Raw genomic sequence first — 21,253 nt, 5'->3', positions numbered from 1 at the left:
AATGATTTGACAGTTCCTTATCCAAACTATTATTAAAAGCACATATTGAAACTCTTTCGCCCCAAAGGTGGTTTCAAAATGTGCTTTTAGTGAGTGCTGACATCACAAAGAGGTTTAGCATTATTTCCAAGGTGGTAGTTTTGTAGTGTTTGCCGAGAAGACGGCTTTCTATTTAATATGTTTTGGCAAACTGGCAAAGAAAGATTTTTGATGAGCTACAATACTGTGCAAAGTCAGAGACTACCCTTCTTTTATATAATTTCCAGTTAAATCGGCCATTAAGTACAAGTTTTCTGGGAAGGTTAGATATAAGATAATCCACTTGCATAAGGTGGAGCAAAATCAAGGGAAAATAAGTAAAAAAAAAAACAGAAGTTCCCAAAACTGGAGTTCAAAAAATCATTTAAAATATACAAAGAATGTCGGACCTCTAACAACTGAAAGATTTGGTAGACCACCAAAATAGTCACCTTCAGATAAACAGTATTTAAAGCTTTCGTCTTTGAGAGGAGAAATTCAAGCACCACTCTTCATCAAATCTGAAATAATCCATAGGTGTTTCTGTCCATCCTTCCACTGTAAGAAGACATCTCAACACTGATTCTGAAAGTATGTGTAGCTGTCTAGAAGGCGTTACTGAGAAAAGGAAATGGACACAAACAGGATCATTTGCAAATCAAACAAAAAAGCTTCTGGTGTTCTCATAACATCATTTAATGTATTTGGGATTACTTGGATGGTGAGAAACTGAAAATATCACCAACTTCTAAGACTGAACTTTGGAGGTATAGAAAGACATCCCTGAAGATTTTTTTCATAAACTAAAGTAGGTGTCCTGAAAAGAATGGAAGCTGTAATAAAGGCAGAAGGTGGATGCACTTAGTACTGAAAAAACTGACATATTTAGTTGTTGAGGCTTCTGTGTGATTTTCTGTTAAATTACGTTTCCTGCTTTTTCCTGATGCTAAAAACTGGATATCTTGTGCTTAATGGTTGTTTTGCCTGGACTTTACAGGACAGTACAGGACTGTATGTGTGCCCAAATCCTTGCAGGATTAAACTCTTCTTTACTCTAATTACTCTGAATATTATACTATATTACCTGTCTGTAGTGGGCTGTAGTGGGCATGTCCAAAGTGTGGTTCCTGGGCCTTTGCTAATGTTTTACTTTTTTAGGCCTTCTAGGCCTACCTCAAACATTACTCTTTCTTTGGCCCCCATGACAAAATGATTGGGCACCCCTGGTCTATAGCCGTTGATAACCCAAAGGACTATCACAATATAGTTGCTGCTCATGCAGGGAGTTTACTTTCTGAGGCAAATTTCTGCTTTCAACAAAACACAGCGTCAAGGGTTCTTTGGAGAAAAAGTCAAAACAATATATCAATATAGCCAGTGCGCTTAATTGCACTGCTAGAGCTGCAAGACCAAGCACCTCTGGGAACATCTAAGAATGAGTCATCATTTTCTTCCTGTTCTTAATTATGCACAAGGACAAATGGGGAAAGTGTCACTTCGTTATGATTTGTGCTGTGCTTAGTGTACAATCCTCCTGTTCATTTTTTGTGTGCAGCACATTGAGCAGACGTTGTTGGAGACGCTTTACAGACACCGCTCCACTCTGGAGACCATCTTCAGAATAGTGGACACAGACAACTCAGGTATGTCAGCACAGTCCGATCCAGAAACGGAAAGCATCCTAGAAGTGCTGTCTCCAAAGTGTATATCAAGCGTATCCCTGATCTGGGCTTAGCCCGCCAGTTGATCATAGATCAGCACTCTTTGCAAAGTAGAAACGTTGGAACAAAACCTTATATCTGCAAAACTTTACAGGAGAAGGAAAAAGCCTGCTCTTCTTTTAATGTAAGTCAATGGAACCACTTCCAAGTAATTTTGAGCTGTTTCTTTTGGCCCATTCATCATTAAATTTATACACAATGTAAAGTGTAACAGGCATTTTCAAATTATGTCAAAAACTGAAAAATGATTTTGTTCTGACAGCAGTTATGTATGCCTGTTTGAAAGTTTGCTTTCTTAACTGATCTTATTCTTGTTTTTGTTTTTTTTGTCCTCCAGGTGTCATTTCTTTCGAAGACTTCTGTCAGACATGGAAACTCCTTAGCGTCTATTTGAAGATGGAGATTTCTGAGGAAGCCATCAATGATTTGGTGGTCAGCACTGACACAAACAAAGATGGCAGCATAGACATTGATGAGTTCATGGAGTCCTTTCGGCTGGTGGACAGAAACATGTTAGAAAGGGGCAAAAGCTCATTCATACGTAGGTCAGAGGACCAGGATGGACCTCCAGAAGAGCAGCCCCAACACACAACAGGACGAGAAGGTGGACTTCCTGTTCCACCACAATAGGTTACGACAGTGTTGTATGGTTGGTTTATCCATTCTATTCCCAACCAATTTGCTTATGTGGTCATTGCTCAGGATTCAGAGTGAGGATCTTCAGGGGTCTCAGAGAGACATTTTTCATAAGATGGTGCCCAGAAAGAGATACATGATGATGAGGCTTGGAAGTGTTAGTGATGGCCCAGAGTTTAGTATGTCCTCTCAGAAAGGCTTTCAGATGATGCGGCTATATGGCAAATGGGCTTAATGAATTACCTACAGTTATAGAGATCTTTTTTGGATGAAATGCTCTGGGATCTCTGCAGGAGGTGATTCTACCCTTGAAGAGATCAATGACATAAAAACATTTCACTCAGGGTAGCAAGCTGATAGCATGCAAGTTCACTCAAGAAAAACAGAGACCAACATCATACCTCCACATATACTACTTGATGGCATTTTCTTTTGCCCACAACTTGAAACAGCATCTTTAAGGTGAAAATGATCCTTTGCAGAACAGATTACTCTTCAGAATCCTCAAGAAAGTCAGAGACTCGTCTTCATTTAATGAAATTTTAGTCAAAATGGTCATTGAGTATGAGTTGTTCCTTTCTATGGAGTCTTAAAAAAGTCTTCCAATGAAGGCAAAGGGTCGACACACTGAATACTTAAAAATATATTTAGTTGTTGAGACTTCTGTATAATTTTCTGTTAAATGTGTTTTCTGCCTTCTCCTGTCACTCAAAGACAAATAACTTTTTCTTAATGGCTGTTTTGACTGAAAAGGGCGGGCTCTGGCTTTTGGACAGTACTGTACTACTTTGACATGTTTTGAGCACAAACTGAAGCAGTATTTTACAGGTGAAGATGATCCTTTGGAGAACAGATTACTCTTCAGGATGCTAAAGTATCAGAGTTTGACAGATGTATATATGATAGCTACTCCTATGTACAGTTTATGTAAATAAAACTAATATTTTCAATTCTGTATTAAACATGCTAAGCATGTACATTTATTGGTAGGTAGAGATTTTCACTTCAATTGATCTCCAGACGGGTTTGCTTTTAGGAATATATTTTTCACTCACTATTTCAGGCCTATATTTGGTGGCCAAACCAGAAAGAAAATGTTTTTCAATCACAATATTAATGCAAGATACAAGGTCTGCAAATAAGTAGGCTTGCAGTGTCAGCTTACAAAGTTTTTTGTTATTAATCAAAGAAATTAGACTTAAATTGTCAGAAGATACCCCTGAGGTGCTCCCTTATTTTGCTGGATAGCATCAGAATGTGCAGAAGGCATGGGCACACTGCTGATTCAATCAGGATGTCTGCCTCTGAGAAATGTTTACGGTATGAAGTGCTACGAGAATGAGTTTTTCTTTTTAAGTGATTCAGCAGCGTTCAGCAAAACTAATAAATTGGCAGAGACACAAAAGCCAGATGTTCATTTTTGCCTTTTTGTGGAGCTGGCTAAACTTTCATCCCACAGTGTTGATGGGACTGGTACACCACTCCATTCTCTATTACAGTATTATTTAAAGCAGCAGTTGATTTCGGGTTCCAGCAGGTGGTGCTGTACCGCTGAATTAATGGCTCCCGTGCATTGTACCCTGCGGAAGGCCAGTTAACAGTTGACAGCTTTGGCTTTTAATATCTAATCTTGAGCTCCACAAACACACTTCGCCTGATCGCTTGCTGCATGAGGGGAACAATTGAAGGAAAATACAAAACCTCTTCAGCCAATCTGTGATGTGGCCTTTATCTTTATCAAAGGTTGTCATCCATCCTTTTTATAATAAGAAATCTGTGCCCTTCCTAAAGGAAATGAACTCTAATTTGGACTATTACAGTGGGGAAGAGGTTATTCTGGTGATTACAGCATCATTTGGAATATTTGGTGGCCTACATTAAGAATCTGATGGCTGGTGTGTAATAGATCAGGGCTGTAATCAAATCTTTTAAGGCAGTAGGGGAACTAGAAAGAAGCAAGGCTGACCTAATGATTGTTCAGCATTTAGAGCAGGAGTGCCCAAACTTTTTGTCTATGGGGGACACATTCAGTGGGCAGAGGACCAAAATGTTTTTAATGAGTTTTAAGAAAAAATGTATAACATTACCTTATATTTCATTACCAAAATACTTCAAAAATACTATTGAAAAAGGTCACTGGAGTGAGCAGGTGGTGCACTGCTGGGCCAAATCAAACGTACTCTTAGGCCAACTTTGGGCAGCCCTGAGTCAGAGCAACAAAGTTTGCCATTGAACACTTCAATAACAGCCTATTGTGAAGGGTGGGTCGTACGTTTGTTTCATCAGAGCTGTATTTTCATGATAAAGTGGTATGTAGGTGGTGGGGAGGGAGTCTGGACAAGCTCAGAGTGATGGAGATGATTACTTGTTCCAACACGTCTGGAACCCTGCGAGCAAAGCCATGAGGTTCAGTTTTAATGTTTGAGGACGTTCTGGGTCCTTATCAAAAGGAGGCCAACATACTATACTGTTCTAATGAGAAACTGTCCTTGCTCTTGCTCTGTCCTTGCTCTTGTAGTCTGTTTTGCATCATATTAGGGTCAATATCTTTTATTACTTTATAACATCTATAAAGCATTCATGCCACTAAGCCACCCTTAACCTAAACAGAAATGTTCAGATTCCATCAATGAGAAGTGTTAAGTGTGTTAATAGAGAGTAGACAGTTATAGCATCAACAAAATAAATACAAGACATTCTGCAGTGATCGCAACTTGTTTATTGTTTTTTGGGTTTTTTTTGCAAATAACACTAAAAATGTTTACAAAAAGCACTGTAGAAACATTTGTGCAGTGTAAATTATCAAAACTAAAACTGGATATTACTTTGAAATGATTTTGCACCTAACATGACGACATGAGGATTGTCATTTTCAGCAGCAAAAAACAATGTGTCTCTGAGGTGAACGTGAAATGATGGAAATGCTCATTAAAGAGCGTCCCAAAAGACGCAGGGAATGTGAACTGAAATGTGGTTGGAACGACTGCTACACTGCTTCCACATATTACTAAAGCAAGTTTAGTAAACAAGGGTGATATGGCACTAGAAGCTTGTCCCTGAAGGAGGGCGTCATTCATCTAAGGAAACAGAAAACAAAAAAACAAAAAAAAAAAAAAAAAGACCACGTTTGATTGCAGTAGAAATGTCCCTTGTACCCAACATGGCACCATGGCAATCTCCCTAAATAAAAACTCAGATAATCAGCCTTCCTACAGCAGGCCACTTCGGACAAAACAGTGCGGGGGCTTCTTGAGAAACTTGTAGCACAGGAGGTCATTACACAAAATATGCTCACACCCCACAGATACATCATAAGTCTCTCAGTCACTGCCACTGAACATACAAACCATTTACACACACCGTTTCAAATCACAAACGTGGGACCAACACCTACTCAATACCATTTCATAAATCTGTGGGAAATGGGGGAGGAACATAGAAGGAAAATATAAAGAAAATAACAAAAGAATTATGATCCCAGCTGAGATATTACAAAAAATTATTTATAAAATACAGAAGAACAGAAACTAAAATAACTAATACCTTATAAAGTCCAGATAATGTACATAGCATTGAACATGTTGATACATAAATATTTGTCCCAATACAAAACCTTTTATTTTTCTATAAAATTTCCTTTTTTACACAACGTATTGCTGCGTCAATACATAATACTTTGCGTTTTAGCACATTGTGGCAACGCTTTATATTGAAAAATTGATACGGTTATAAACGCTTTTTTTGTTTTTTGCCTTTTGCCCTTGTTAGCGATGGTCCTGGGTTGCGAAACCACTGTCGTAAAATGAGAAATCGATGGCACTACAGCTATATCTGTAAAAGTAAACAAACTGGGTGAATCGATCTATAAGGTTATCTTTGGTTGAGCATACAGGAGATTGAACCGATGAGAGTGACTCCAAGATCAAAAGTCACTACAGGGAGTCCGACAACTATTCGGAAATGGCTCAGGTTGTAGATCTCAATAATTCAAGTCAGTACAAGTGGTACATTCCACTTTGTGATAAGGTGGACCAGTGGAGTTTACCACAGCCTTCCTCTACATTTAATGATGAGCAAAGGCTATCGCTGTAAACCGGTGTACTACAGCATGTGCTGACTACAAAAAGAGGCATGCTACCAACCATTACAGACTACCAAGTACCAAAGGCCATTAGTCTTGCATTTCAGTTAAACTAATGCTTTCCTCTTGGCTTTGTTTGTTTACTAGCTACAGTCTTAACAGAGGCTGTATGCACACTGCTTTTCCAGTTCAAAATGTGCATCAAATCTTTGAGCTTTTAAGAAAGAAAAAAAAAAACCTGTAGAGTTTGCCACAATACTGGATGACATACATGGAGGCCATCATAGAAAGTAACAGACATCAATATGAGTAGAATGTAACATTTTAAATGAGTTTATGAATATTCTGATATATTCTAGAGATGGCACAATCATTTGGCATGGTGCCACAGTGACACTTCACTGAAGGTCAGCCTTCAATAAGGCTACTTAAGTGTTTCGTGACAACTGACAAACTTGCATCCATAAAAGGCTTAGTCCAACAGTGTTAGTTGTTGCTTTTGTCCATTTTTAAGTCATTCACTTAAACAAGGCTTATGACAACTGACATCTGATGGAATAAGCCTTTATAAATGTTTTTAATGGTTTATGTCAGTTGTCCACCATGCAACCTTAAGAATGCTGCCCTTCTCTAAAGTGCTACCAGTGCCAGTGACCAAACAAACTGTGCAAATGGTTATGACTTATGGCATCTGTTAGCAGCAAAAATGCGTAGAATAAAAGAGAAAAGCAGTAGACTTTGTCCCAGTAAAAGCAGGAATTAATAGGAACCTCAAAACATAACCACAAAGATTGATTTGGACATACTTCTGAAATTCTGAAACAGAGGACCAATGCATTGACTGTAGAAACTTTTCTTTATCTGAAAAGTGCAGACTTTCTTACTTTATTTTTCAAGTTGACTTCTTTTCTATGGCCTTAATTCACGTTTGAGGTGCATCAGTTGAAGGCTTTGAACATCATGGACCAAAAAATAAAAATAAAAATAAAAATAGGAACACTTAAAGGGAAAACAGTTTCAAGTGCCAGGTTTGTTAACGGCTGTAATTTTGCCCATTGGCTCACAAAGAGTTAACCGCAACTGCCTGAATTCTGCTCTCCTCAGCCTTCAACGAAGACACCAAAGATAAAACACCATGAACAAACACCCCAAAAAACAAACAAAAAAGCTTTGACCTTGTTGTGCTTTCTCCAAGTTGCAGAGTAGATGCCTTAGGCTGCTCTTTACATGACATAAGGGCTTGGGGTCAAAGATTTGCAGGTGTTTTGACAAGCAGACTTGTTCAAAGGTCGTCTGATACTTTTACTACAATACTACTGAGCCCTTTCTCAAAATTGCCCTGGCCATTGCAGCAAACTTGTGTATGTGTAAGGCAGAGAATAGGTTCAAGTCCCATTTGTGCATTTTGTAAACCTTCCCCCCCCCATCCTCCTCCCTTTTTAGGGGATCAAAAGTTTGTTTTTACAGCACAATTCTGGCACCTACTAGGAACTTTAGGCCATTCAGACAGAGTCTGAAGTTTAATTTGTTCAAAAAGAAGTCAGAAAGGGAAACTGAAGAGGACCTTTCTTTGAAATCACTAGTGTCCACACTCTTTCCCACTGCATCAAGCTTAAGAGAACACATGGGTCCCTCCAAAGCAGTTCACAGCAGTGTGGCTAAGACACATGCAAGCGCTCCTGGCCTTATATACAAACATACAAAACAGACACGCAACACACTCACACATATGACTGATGGGACTGAGCCCAGTAAATTCCTTGACATGCGAGGCCTCCATTTAGCTTTTTAAGTAGTCTTAAAAGAGGCACACAGCTACAGCTTGACTCATTCTACTCAGTGTCAAAGGATATGGCAAATAAACATCTTTGTTAGTGAAAGTCTGGCCATGCAGACTTCACTTCAGTAGTGTGGCAATAAACTTCATTGTATACTTTAAGAGCACTGGCGTTGCCTAAAAACTGGTGTTCAAAGTGGCTCCTGCTAGCCAATGGAAAGCATTCTTTGTATGTTCACCTAAACACCCTCCCTTTGTTCTGAGTCCCATGTTAACAGGGTAAAAAGAACTACACATCAGTGAGCATGCAGGTGGGCATTATCTTCCCGAAAGGTGAGTATTTTCAGTCCACTTTGTGTCTAGTTGACAAAAAGCTTCAGGAGCTACAAACAGCACTGAGTGTTTTGAGTACAATACAATTTTTTTATGTCAAAAAATATGGCAGTTCGAGAAGGCCATGCTCTGAGAGCGAGGAAAAAAGTCAGCAGGAGAGAGGAAGTCCACCAAGACAACCACAGAAACCAGCGGTGTCTGACGGTGGCATTTCTAGGAACTGGCCCCAGAATGTGTTGCACAGTGGAAAGAGAGAATGAAAGAGGGAAAAGAGGGAAGGAACATCACTGATGGAGGTGGATCCCTCGAGGGGATTCCACACAGTGATCTTCATCAACACTTCTGTGCTTCCACTGGCGACATGGCAATGTAGGAGCCGTTCTTCAGAGGCTGATTAGTGTGGGTTTCGGGCGAGTCATCTGATTTGTTGCTGACTGGAGTGTAGGCCGTGTCGTCTTTCGTTGTCTGTGAGGGCACACGGGAACAGGAGTTCAAGGCATGTATTAAACACTCGAGGAAAGAGTTCTCCGTGGTAAGAACTGTTCTACCACGTTAAACTAACCGTTTGTCCAAAAACCAAATAATTCTGGAAATTGAAACAAAACTACAAACTACTTTGTACCAAATTAACCATGCAAGAACAGCAATGAACATGATTTGCATAAACAAATGCATGTTATTGTTAACAAAACACAAACAAGAAATAATAAAATACATACCAAATAAAAAAGATACTAAATAATAGTGCATAGAACTTATGACTGGCTAAAACTCAGGTCACTTATAATTAGCACTAAATTGTGGACAATGACAAGCAGAATAGTGAGAAAATGAAAGGAAAAAAGGCGGGGGGGGATATTGACTTACAGCAAAAGAATGAAAAGCTTCTGTAAAATCAATACGTTTTACTTCATTCTGAACAGGAACACAAAAAAGGGGGGGAAAAAAATGTTACTCAAAATGAAAACATGGCAGCAATATGCAAAATACATTTCTAAGGTTCATACTGTAATACAACACTATAAAAATAAAGTCACACACCCAATACTACTGTATAAAAAGAAATCCCAAGCTCATCATTAACATTAAAAATATCTAATCCAGGCCTTTTTAACTTGAAATAGTGCAGTGAAATTTTGGTGAGTAAATTACTGAAGAAGAGTTAAAGCACATGCATTAATGTTTAGCCTCATGCACCAAATATGCATGCAGGTGAATAAAAAAAAATTGATTGAATCCATCCGTTGCTGGCATGCTATCCACATGTACGTCAACTGTGGGCTGCTGAACATTTGTGTAGGTTTATGGTTCCTTATTCTTAAAAATACAAATATAGTACAATACAGTGATCTTAACCTAATAGTGATTTTCTTTCAGCATTTTCGAAGGAAGCTGTTGTGAAGTGCCTTCACAACAAGTGATGTAATGGGGACTTCCTGAAGACTTCTGTTTTGAGTCATTTTGTTTAGTTTAATGTATGATCTCATTAGTGCCTCCATAACATGTTACTTAGAAACCAAAAAACAAACAGAGCTACTGTAGTAAGGTAGATGAAAATCTCACCCATGTTATTTTATATGGGTATATACAGATATACAGTCCTACATGGAAAATCCTTTGCCCTTATTAACTTTTTTTTATCTTTAACATAACTTTATCCTTTACTACTAAACCTTGCCACCATCATCTTTTGCCAGCATTGATGAGCTGAATCCAAACACACTAGTTATATGATATACAAAAGTGGCAGTTATGTTATAAAATGTAAACCAAAGCAGAAGGGAACTTCTTGTTTTCTTTCAGTGTGTGTTGGGTTACATACTATGGTGAATTAACTTTTTTCACAACAAGAAATAAATACTAATGTCTCATTCAGAGAGGTAGTGATAGGTAGCATAATTACCCAAGTTGTTATGGATAAGTTAGCAAAACTAAGCTATGGAGTAAAGCAAGCGAAAGCAATCATACCTTTCTCTGACGGTTTCTGCACACCAGGAGGATCAGGACCAGCAGTAAGATGGTGCCCATTCCCAAAATGATCATGGGAAAATTTGGCACAATTTTCTCAATTAAGAGTAGAGTTTTCATTTGGGTGGCAGAGTCATCATCGATGGTTGCAGTCTGGAAAAGCATAGAAATGCAGATATTTACTAAAACAAAAACAGCCCAGAGACAGCCTGACTGTGTGCAAACATATCATGTCAGAGATGTGTGAAACATGCAAAGAGACTGAAAGTACTCATACCTCATTGACATACATAATGGGGAAGATAGTTTCATTCAAAAATTTTGTTTGTCTGAAAATGAGAAAGCAGACAAGGGTGGAACAATTAGAGAGGAATTTCCAACACAATTTGGAAACACTACAGAGATGTTGAATGAGTAAAATAAAAGAAATTATTCTTATAGGGAGTAGAAAGTTACTTCTACTACTTACGGGAATCCAGGGACTCTCTTCATTATAACATTTAGCTGGGCTCTCTTACAGGCACGAATTGGGACCCCAGTAGTCTGTAAGAGAATAATGATTTTTTTAACAAAATAAAGGAAAAACATCTAAAAACATAGCTAATACAATACTCAAAATAATTGCATGTATGCTTAATATAGCACACTATGAGTGTGTATAAATAGCAGAATGTATAGTTCTTCTCTAATTAGAGTATTATTAGTCAGTTTATGCAAACTGAACGCTGATACACCACTTCTTGTTTTTTGTCTTAAACATCTTTAACTGCAAGTCATGTGGTTGACTTTCAGTCACCAGACTTAATGGCAATCCTTACGAAACACAATGAGAAGCATAAAATCACCTTACTCATGAGATCTGTCTGAACAGCTGAATGATTAAAAACATCAACCAATTACCAAAATAAACACCATCAAATCCCTGATAAGCTCACCGGGTTAAGATCGAGGTAAGTTTCGTGTTCTTCCTTGTTTGGGTTCATTCCTTCGATGGCATCAATGTACTTTCTATCAGCTTGGTAAAAATGTGGGAATGACACCACTATAGGTGCTCCTATAAAAAAGTAGAGAGAAGAGAAAAGCCTGCTAAAACATTATGTCACTCTGAATCAAGAAACACTAAGGATCAAGCAAGGTGAACAGCAAATACATTTAGTCAACAGAAAACACAAGGTAACTTCGAAAAAAAAAAAAAAAAAAAAAAAGAATAAGTTGATTATCTGAACATGTTCTGAATCCATCCCTACAGACAGGATCAAACAGTCATCGTGATCTGTAAGCTAAGAGAAGAGAACTTTCTCCCCAAAACTGATCACCTCCCCAAGGTGATCGGGCACAGGAGGACAGTGACCTGCCAAACTTTCATGATGTAGACAAATTCCCCTTTTTGTTTGCTGTGTGTGACAGTTTGAACATGTCCTGAATTATACCCCAGCTGGTCAAACCCAGGAGTGAACCAGTCTCAGCAAATTATGCAGCCACCACTCAATCTGTACTTCCCTAAAGAAGTACGTGATCTACTACAAAGCCTTACTTCATGTGAAATCTGTAAAACCCTGTGTCAGTAAAAGAGCATGCATGTGATAAAGAAAAAGTTCACCATCATCAGTCGCTGTTATCAGCACTGCAATTTATGGAGGAAGCAATAAAGAGATTTAACATGGCTATGTCCTAATCGACTGTTACTGTAGCCAGCCTGGAGCAGATGGTCCTGAATTGAAGTTACATATTAAGCATTTGTGTGCTGAACTCTGATTTCTATCACTATCCTGCAGAGAGCAAACAAAGGCAGACCGATTGGAGATCAACTTCAGTTGAAGTGGCACACATGTTGATTAGGATGAAAGAGCAGATTTGTAAAGTTGTACGCTGGGGACACGGCCAAATGTTATTCTGAGTCACCTTTATAAGACTTGGAATTTGCACATCCACTCTTAAATAAAGATGCCGAAGAGGGGGTAATGGATGAATGGCTCACTAAAGAACTTTTCAATGTGCAGCTCTTTACGTTATCATTTTTATAAATGAGATGTAGGAGTATAAATAACCTTTTTCAAATTTAAAGAAACTCCATATAAAGTTCAAAAAAGATTTTTACTAAATCTTTACATCAAAGCCATTTAGATTTGAATGTGCCTGCACTACTGTAGAAGACTTCAAACACACCAGCATGTTTTACAATGTGAACATTTAAAGCAATGGCTTAAAAACAGCTCAGACACTAAGCACACACATTATTCAAAAGAGATAGTGTGCCCATATGCAACACTGCATGAAGAAATAAACATGAGTCATCCAACCAAAAGTGAAACAATAAAGGACCTTTTTCCCGACTAGATAATCTTGTTTCACATTTAATTTGAAGGTATGTTATTTTTCTCTTCTGTAAGGTGCAATCACAGTAGGCAATGTCACAGAATGCTATGGGACAACTTGTTAACTCAGCAAACTAACCAAAAGAATTACAAATAAAATCTGAACTACAAAGTACTATGATCCCCTTTTACCATGACTCTTAAGCAACACATTCTATTAAAGGAAATCTGTTAAAGGAATAATTTGGTGAGATATCCAATTTACACAATTTTCCCCAATATCCCAAAAGAATCTGATCAACCTAAACATGTTTGGTGTCCCAAGTTATCTTTAATTTTCTTCTGGAGCTACATGACTGATAACAAGTACTGGAATCTTATAGTGACCAGAGCAGAAAAGTGGCTCTGTGGTTCCAGTAGTTTTAACTACTCTTCTCCTTTAAAAATAGCATTACTCAATGTTTTTGTTGCATTTATTTAATAGGTACTTGATGATAAACACAAAGCAATAAGCGATAAGCACAGATAACTGCGCTCTGAATGAGCTCACACTCTTGCTTGGGAAAACATGGTGCCTCTCAAAAAAAAAAAAAAAAAAGACAGACTTGTGCACTTCATATAGTGATGGAAACCAATACAATTACTTTACTGTTGCGAGTGAGAACATGCATGAGCAACTTCTCTGGCAGCAAATTTAAACGTTACCAGACCCAATGCATTTAAGCAATCTCAAATAGACTTGCTTATGCAACCTGTTAACAAATTTTAAGGTTGGGTTTGACTTGTGAGATTAGCCCTCACCTTCACGGCAAACGCTGACTTTAAGCACTCCTTTGCCCAGGCAGTCCCCAGCAGGAACACAGAAACCAGCATTGTTGGGGTTCTCATCCGGGGCAGCCAGGACATCAGGTGGAGGCGCAAAGCGAAAGGCAGGAATTCCCTTCACTTCTGTATCATTCACGTAAGCAAGATGGATAGACCTACATTGTCGGAAACATGCGCATAGTTGTATTGTGAATGCCCATTTACTCAATGCTTTAAATTGGATGTATTAGGTTTGATGTAAAGGTTGGAGAAACTTGTAGTGCACAGTAGAGCATGCTTTGTATGGCGTACCGGCACAGATCTGCAGCGAAAATATAGAGGAGCTCTTTCCTGGACAGGAAGGTGTGGAAAACGCTGCCATCTGTGCCATTGATCATGTTACTCTGATCTGATGACCACCAATTCATCTGCCTACAGAAACAGAACACCTATGCATGACTATTTTACTCAAATAAAATTATTTGAGAAATCATTTATAGTATCATATCAAGAACAAAGGATAAATAATTTATGATTTTTTAATCTTCAAAATAAGACTAAAATAATTTCAGAAGAACTTTTCAGAAAACTTTCACATCTTTAAATTGGTAGACTCTTATTTGGAATTCAGTGCATTGGGAAGAATTCTGTTGTTTCACTATGCTGCCAAAAGACTTTCCTTGGACTTCATACTGTGCAATTTGTTTGGCATGTACCCAATGCAAACAGTGAAAATTCAGCAAGCAAAAGATGACGCAATGTTATTTCAGTGAGCAAAAAATTCTCAAAGTCTACCAAGCCAAAGGGACACTATGCAAAGCAGTGGGTACCTTATGCCATTCCATGTTTCAATCTTGCCATAGTCCATATAGTTCTTCTCTCCAGTATGGAAGACAAATTCACCTTCATGGGTTCCATTTTTCTAAAAACAAGAGAAGAAAAAGAAAGACACTCATTCACAGACCTCATCCAAATATTGGAGACATGGCACATGTTTTATAGGCTTGGTTACCACAACCACAGAAAACACCTAAAAGCTTTACTAATGTAAACAGATCTGCACTGGGCTGGATTTCTTTCCTTGTCAGCGCACTGAAGAAAATGTTGCATAAACCACAGCTTTCATTCATCATCATCTCTAATTCCATTCAGCTTTTAATCCCTGAAGAGTCCGCCGAATCCAAACCCTGTTAGTATAAATCAGGTCACCATGTCTGACCTAGCACTCTCCTATATCTGTAGGTCACAACTGACGGCCAGCTAATGTTGGCTGTAGCTGTATATAGTGCCTATGACAGACAAATGCCTGGACTCTGGAAATGAATGTGGCTGCATGTGTTGCATAAATTTAAGACTCATTTATGAACAATGTTAGCTCCTGTGTAAAGGTTGTTTATTCCAATTTGGATACAGAGGTTCATGTCAATGACAGCAAAGACAAACAAAATTATTTCCTCAAACAAAAATAATTAAAATTATTTGTTCATCTTTTGATCTCTAGAACTCAGCATAGCTTTAAATAAACTACACATCAAGAAGTATGAAGATTCCTACCTTATACATAAGGCCAAAGTACTCATCTACTTCTGGCTTCAAAGTATGGAGTTTAGCCATAAGTGGGTCCTTGAAGCCCCATAGGAACTCGTGTACGGTGCGTGTCATGAACATTTCCACACCCATTGACTTTATAAACACGGAGACCAGCGTGCGGACAAAGAAAGAATAGGAGTGCATCTCGTTCATCACAGCCTGCAGAGAGACAAAAAGTCAGGATCTCTACACATCCAATGATCTCTCTCACACACACACACACACACATATATATAATATTATATTATATAAAAATCAAAGACAAACTTACAATGAATGGGATGTTGGGGGTGGTCAATAAGTCCACCTCAGGGTCTCCCACGGACATATCGGGAAGAAAGACAAAACTCTTGGGATTCGTAGCAAAGACCTTTGTGCCATTCTCCAAGAATGTCACATTCTCCCGTGGCCTGTACTCCCTGAGATCACAAAGACATTACAATTCACTTCTAAACATCTGATCTCATGTATCACCATTCATCAATAGTAAAACAAGCAAGGATGGTTTATTGGCCCACAGCAAGTTGTGCCAATCAACTTGTTAGTGCTGCCACCAACTCATTATAGTGCCATGATGTCTGACATTTCTGGGTAAACGTTTCCTGTGTTATTTTCTCTCTGCCTCTGAGCCACTTCCGGAGTGCTGTCACACTCTAGATTATGCACATGCCAACAGGTCATAACATTCAAAAACAAATAATGTGCTGTGACGTTTGAAGTATGACATTTCTGCAGGGTGGTTAAGCTTAGCAACTAACTTGATTTCCTGAAATGCTTAGAGTGAAAAGAAGCACAAAACCATGAGCAATGTGCAAGCTTGATATGTGAAACCATTCAGAAAGGAGCACTGCGACTATCTTACCTGTAAGTGTAAGGGCCCATTTGGGTTACATGGGGCTTTGCTCGGCCAGCCAAGAATTCTTCAGGGTTGGTGACATTGAAGAAGAAATACTGCATGTATACTGGAACTGGTGGGTTAATCCAGCTACTCAGTACTCGACTGTTCTCAGCTAGCGTGATCTCCTGCAAAGCAAATGAGAAAAAGCCAGTGAAATAACTGACTATAGGAGCAATGCTTGAGAACAAACTCAGACCCATCTAAATATTTCTTAAGAAACATGCGAACGTGAAACACACACATGACCTCTGAGCAGTCAGCAGGATCACATTTACTTCCCAACAGTGACTCAAACTTGATATAAGCAGGTTAAACAGAGTTTGGTTCCAGTTAGTAAAAGACTGCCCTCAAATAATGCTGATTGAAGTTTGGCTTATAGGCTTTTTAGGTGATACGTGAATGGTCAGAAATGTAGCACACAAACACAAAATAGTGCCGATTCAGAAAAGAAAAGAAAAAAAAGAAAAGAAAAGAAAACAGAAGACCAGAGACAGAGTGGGTCACTACAGGTCAGACACAAAGGGAAAAAGACAATGTTTAGTCAGCAGTATGTGACAGACAAAAACCTCGTCTTACGTCTTAGCTTTAGAAAAGCAACTTTTCTCTGTGCTGTCATCTAAAATCCAAGACAGGAAATGAACCAAGCCTAAGCTAAGCACTTACGGTTCTCCTTATGCTCTTTTAGGTGGGATAGATGTGTATATTGGGGAGAAACGGAATTATTCAAAAAAATCTCAAACTAACAAAAATATTTCCATGCGTCAGAAGGTTCAAGAACAACTTTGTGACTTCAAAACAACAACAGTATTATCACACATTGCCTTGATAAGTAGATAACACTATCTGGTTTAAGAAACCTTGAGCTGAGAACAGTAAAATAATCCTTGGCTGTCATTAACATGGGACTGTTGTATTTTTGCAAGTCTTTTCACAGAAAAATAAGACATCTACTGGTTAACTACTTGAGTAAGTTTGTTTACTTATTACTGGTTCACAAAAAATTTAGTACCATACTTCCTACATAGTGACATTGCTTGCACAAAGTACAAGGCAATACAGTTCAGATGTGTGTTTATATCCAATGGAAAAATGAATCACTTATTGAACAGGAACATTCTGTTTCCAAAGACCATTATACACAAATAAAAAAGAACTTGAAACCAAAAAGGTGATCTTCTTACACTGCTATTATAGCATCATGTTAGGCTCAGAGAACAGAATTATTAAGATGGTTTATACAAAGGGGAACCTGTAATGCTGGACTCAGAAATGTACCGATCAGGGACCTTTTAAAAAGGGGTTTACTGCTTGCATTCTCTGTGCTGTGGGTAAAGTATAATGTACTTGAGCCATTCAGCTTGCTTATCCATGTGTGGTAAAACTCCAGTTTGGTCACGCAGGTCCTTTACAACAGGACTGCTTAGACTCAAGTGTACTGAAGCACTACACTGATCTTTATTGACCTCTATAAATATGTTAAAAATGTGTAGGTTTTAGGATTAGTGTCCAACAATAACTTCAAAATGTCAAATGCCAGGATTCATCCGCCCACACCTTAGTACTTTTCCCCTCTTCATTGCGTCATGACTAAATAAACATCACCTTAAATATACTTAAATCTACTCTCTGGAAAAAAGGATAATTGTCCTAAAGTTCTCTGACAAGATGCTTCATGTTCCATGAGGCTAAAAACTCAATGAAATATCCTCAAGGAACTCTGCACACATAATCCCATATCTCAATTCCAGGATTTCGTAATGGAAATAGGGAGAGAGAGTTGCCAGGACATTCTAGAAAGAAAAAAAAAAACAAGAACTGATAACCCCTAAACGAAATGGCCATGTTCATCAGCCTTGAAAATAAAGGTCTGTAAGTGTCCTTCAAAGACGTCATAATCATTAAGCAAGAGAACTTTAAAAACCTTGACCCTGCACAGCAATAAATTCCATCCTCTATTCCCCCCATCAGTAGAAAGAGTTAAAAGTACAAAACTAGACTAGACACGTAGGTACAAAAACTGGTTTAAATCCAGTTTTTCTGCTGTGCGCACCTTAGGAAATGACGCTGCTACAAATAAATGATGCAGTTCAGAGAACTCTGGTTCCTAATGAGTTCTGAAAATAACACCAGTGAAAAGCTGATTTGTAACATATTAACAGAAGTGTGGACAAGCCACTTTCAAAGACTCTCCGAGCTGTTAAGACAGCTGAAGTTAAGTGTTTAAGGAAGTCAAGCGAAGGGCGACCTAAAGCAAAAAGAAAATCCAGTCTAGTCTTACGGATGAGGGCAAAGTCAGATGAGTAAACTAAAACCGTTCCATCCTGTCCACACCCTGTTCAACAAGCATGCAGGTCCTAAGGGCTAGAAAAAGTCACTCTGCTTGAACAACTGTCCTGATCTGTGTCAGTCCACATAAAACAAGATGAGGTGCTGGGCTCTGTGTGGTAAGCTGGGTGGTCTGCCAAAAACTCCATTCCTGAAACAACTTTGGTCAGACTGTGTCTACAAGCGTGTAAAGAAATACAGCGTATCTGAAATTCTCTCTTTCAGGCAAACTGAGATCAGTGTCACCCCCGTATTTGTGCTTCTGAATTTAAAGCTCACTTTCTATATTAGATAGACAGATAGACAGATAGAGAAGGAACTCGGCGTAGTTTAACTCTGCTGATGATGGGGAGGTGCAGAATTCCAAGTATTTCTCAAGGAGAATTCCCCTCGCCTCGCCAGTTAAAGACCCTTCCCCCACCTCTCCTTTAGTACTACACTACCCCCTACACCCAACACCTCATTACAAAAGCCAGAAAAATCAGCTGGTCTGAGGATAAACCCCCACTCACTTCACCGCAAAAACAACCTGGCATGTGGAAAGCTGGGGAGAAACCTGAAAGCATCGATCTTGCGCAATAGGACAGGTTGGGGATGACCAGCCCACTCTGACACGCTTTAGCTACCGGGAAGGTTCGTCACACAAGCAACCGCTGAATGAAACACATGGAAGATGTGGCTCGCATTGTTTAGACGAACTGTAACAAACGAGTGAAGTGGTCCGTAAACAAAATATGAGCACTTCGGACAAAAATACAAACATTTTCCTATGACTCAGGCGAAGCCGGTCGACTTCTCCGAGTCTGAGGCGAGGACACAGACAAGCTCGGTTTCAATAGGAACCTGTCCCGGTGCAGTGGTGGAGTTAGCTAGCTGACTAGCGGGGTCAGATGTAGGTTACGGTGGACTGGCTGTTTTGTAGCCAGTTCATCTGTCAGCAGCTCAGTGAAGGCACTTTTAAGGACAGTTAGGGTAGCCCGCTAACGTTCCAGAGGAACCGTTACAATCTGTCATCATTCATAAGTTTGAAAGTCGCTAAGCTAGCTAGCGCTACACACCCTCTGGCCGTTGCTGATGGTGTACGTGCCGAAAATATGTCGAAATCTCTTCAACTTCACAAGCCGTGTGAATTAGACAACCATATCAATATATGGATATATGAGTAAGATGGCGGTGCGCAGACGCATCGGCTCTCCGTTACACCACTAACTACAACTCTTTACTCTTTACTGGCACCGACTTCAGAGAACACTTTACACTGCTCCACTCCACATCTGTTCTATTTATCACTCATTTGTTCTCGAGTGTGCGATATATGGTCTAGCTATATTCTTTCTGTGCAATCATTCATAACATGTGCAATATCATATGACTCTATAAGCTAATCAAGCAATGTGCAATTACCAACTGCTACCTCACTTGTCTACTGTCTGTTTAGAATATAGTTTTATAGTCCCTTTTCTTTATATTTAAGATTTTTTTTTGTACTTTGTAAATACTTTTCCCCCCTTAAATCTGCACTTTATATATTTTAGCCTTATGTTTGTTTTGCATGTAGAAAGTGCCGTTTGGACTGCTGCTCAATTTCGTTGTACACTGTGCCATTGCACAATAAAGACATCTTATCTGATCTCATCTTATCTTATATGTTAACTAGTTAAAACGTCGGCTTCACTCACCTTTTTTATCCGTTCATTAATCATTATTTGGAAGACCTGAGTCACCAGGAGGACGATCCCCACGATTAGCAGAAAGGCGCACACAATCCCGGTGGCGTAAATGGCACAAGACCTTCTCGTCATGTTGTCACTTGAAAATGTGTTGAAAAGTAACGCAGGTTAGCCAACTGATAAATAACACTGACGAACAACGAGGTCCTCGTTTGACTTTTACCTTACGCCTCTCTTTCACGAACGCGAGAAAGCTAGCTAGCTTGAATCGACTTGTTCCCAACTCGAAATGTTAGCTAGCAGTGTTTCCGTTTTTTTCTCACCGCCTAGGACAGAAAGCCCGTTATAGCTGTATCTGTCAGAAAGCACCGTAAACGTTCCAGTAGTAAAAGCGAGTGAATGTGTCTCGGTGACGCGGCGACGGACTTCTCGGCTGGCAATGCGGAGGAACGGAGGAGGACCTCTTACTCCCACCCCTCACTCCATTCAAATGAAGCCAGTCATGCGAGAGCCACACGTTAAATGTGCTCTTTAAAACGGCGCTGTCAGACAAACGAAGCCGAACTAATTAATGCCCTGTTCTCAGCAGAACTGCAGATAAAGCGAATAAAGCTCTCGCAAACCTTTGTCGTGAGGAAATGAAGAAATGTGTGTGGCTTTTAAATGAGCCTTGGCCAACTTTTGCCGTCACTAAATGTGGCTACACTATTATTTATTGTATTTAACTTTAGGGTGCGAGGCTGAAGTTGGCTTCCTATTCGAATTCTCACTTTCCGCCTTAAATAGTGCTGGCGGCGGAGGTGCCACAATGTAACTGCTGCACCATTTAAGGTGGAACGGCGAAATGAGTACGAGAAGCTGGAAAATAAGCTTTCAGCTTCGTCTTTTGTGTCTGGACGTAGTAGTTTGTTACGCTAATATGGGTGAGAATTATCCGTTCCTAATGAGCTTCTTGTTTTGTTGGTTCGAAACAGCTGTTAACCGTAACTTTTCGAGTAGGTTTTCCCAAATTTGCTATTATAACCGTGTCAAAAACGATACAAATCTTCTTAATTGTCCGGTCTAACAGGGCGCCTGGACACAGCGGGACATTAACGTTCTTCAGAAACAAAGACGC

The 21,253-nt window shown here is 39.2% G+C and overlaps 2 protein-coding genes across 5 annotated transcripts in view; one reads left to right on the top strand and one right to left on the bottom strand.

Annotated features, from left to right (window-relative positions):
• LOC108423630 (serine/threonine-protein phosphatase with EF-hands 2) overlaps window positions 1-5,476 on the top strand; it is a 27,889-nt gene extending 22,413 nt beyond the window's left edge. For all 3 annotated transcript variants that reach the window (XM_017691060.2, XM_017691061.2, XM_037531731.1), the window contains 2 exons: window positions 1,574-1,661; window positions 2,077-5,476. In XM_017691060.2, coding sequence (XP_017546549.1) covers window positions 1,574-1,661; window positions 2,077-2,369 — 381 coding nt within the window. In that variant the 3' untranslated portion in view covers window positions 2,370-5,476. The remainder of the gene's footprint in view (window positions 1-1,573; window positions 1,662-2,076) is intronic.
• On the bottom strand, window positions 5,075-21,253 carry scarb2a (scavenger receptor class B, member 2a). Of its 2 annotated transcripts, XM_017691064.2 has the most exons (14): window positions 20,360-21,253; window positions 20,146-20,275; window positions 16,106-16,266; window positions 15,515-15,662; window positions 15,208-15,402; window positions 14,484-14,575; window positions 13,966-14,085; window positions 13,651-13,829; window positions 11,470-11,588; window positions 11,004-11,077; window positions 10,812-10,863; window positions 10,535-10,687; window positions 9,434-9,481; window positions 8,900-9,031 (listed from the first exon to the last, which is right to left on the bottom strand). In XM_017691064.2, exons 2-14 carry the CDS (start codon window positions 20,266-20,268, stop codon window positions 8,900-8,902), a joined length of 1,596 nt encoding a protein of 531 aa, XP_017546553.1. In that variant the 5' UTR covers window positions 20,269-20,275; window positions 20,360-21,253. The 2 variants fall into 2 exon arrangements, with proteins under 2 accessions (XP_017546551.1, XP_017546553.1); XM_017691062.2 differs by having other exon boundaries at window positions 5,075-9,031; window positions 20,146-21,253.

The sequence above is a fragment of the Pygocentrus nattereri genome, chromosome 20 (assembly GCF_015220715.1).
Source record: "Pygocentrus nattereri isolate fPygNat1 chromosome 20, fPygNat1.pri, whole genome shotgun sequence".
Lineage (NCBI taxonomy): Eukaryota > Metazoa > Chordata > Actinopteri > Characiformes > Serrasalmidae > Pygocentrus > Pygocentrus nattereri.
Note: the sequence above shows the minus strand (reverse complement) of the source record. Positions and strands in the feature narration are given on the sequence as shown.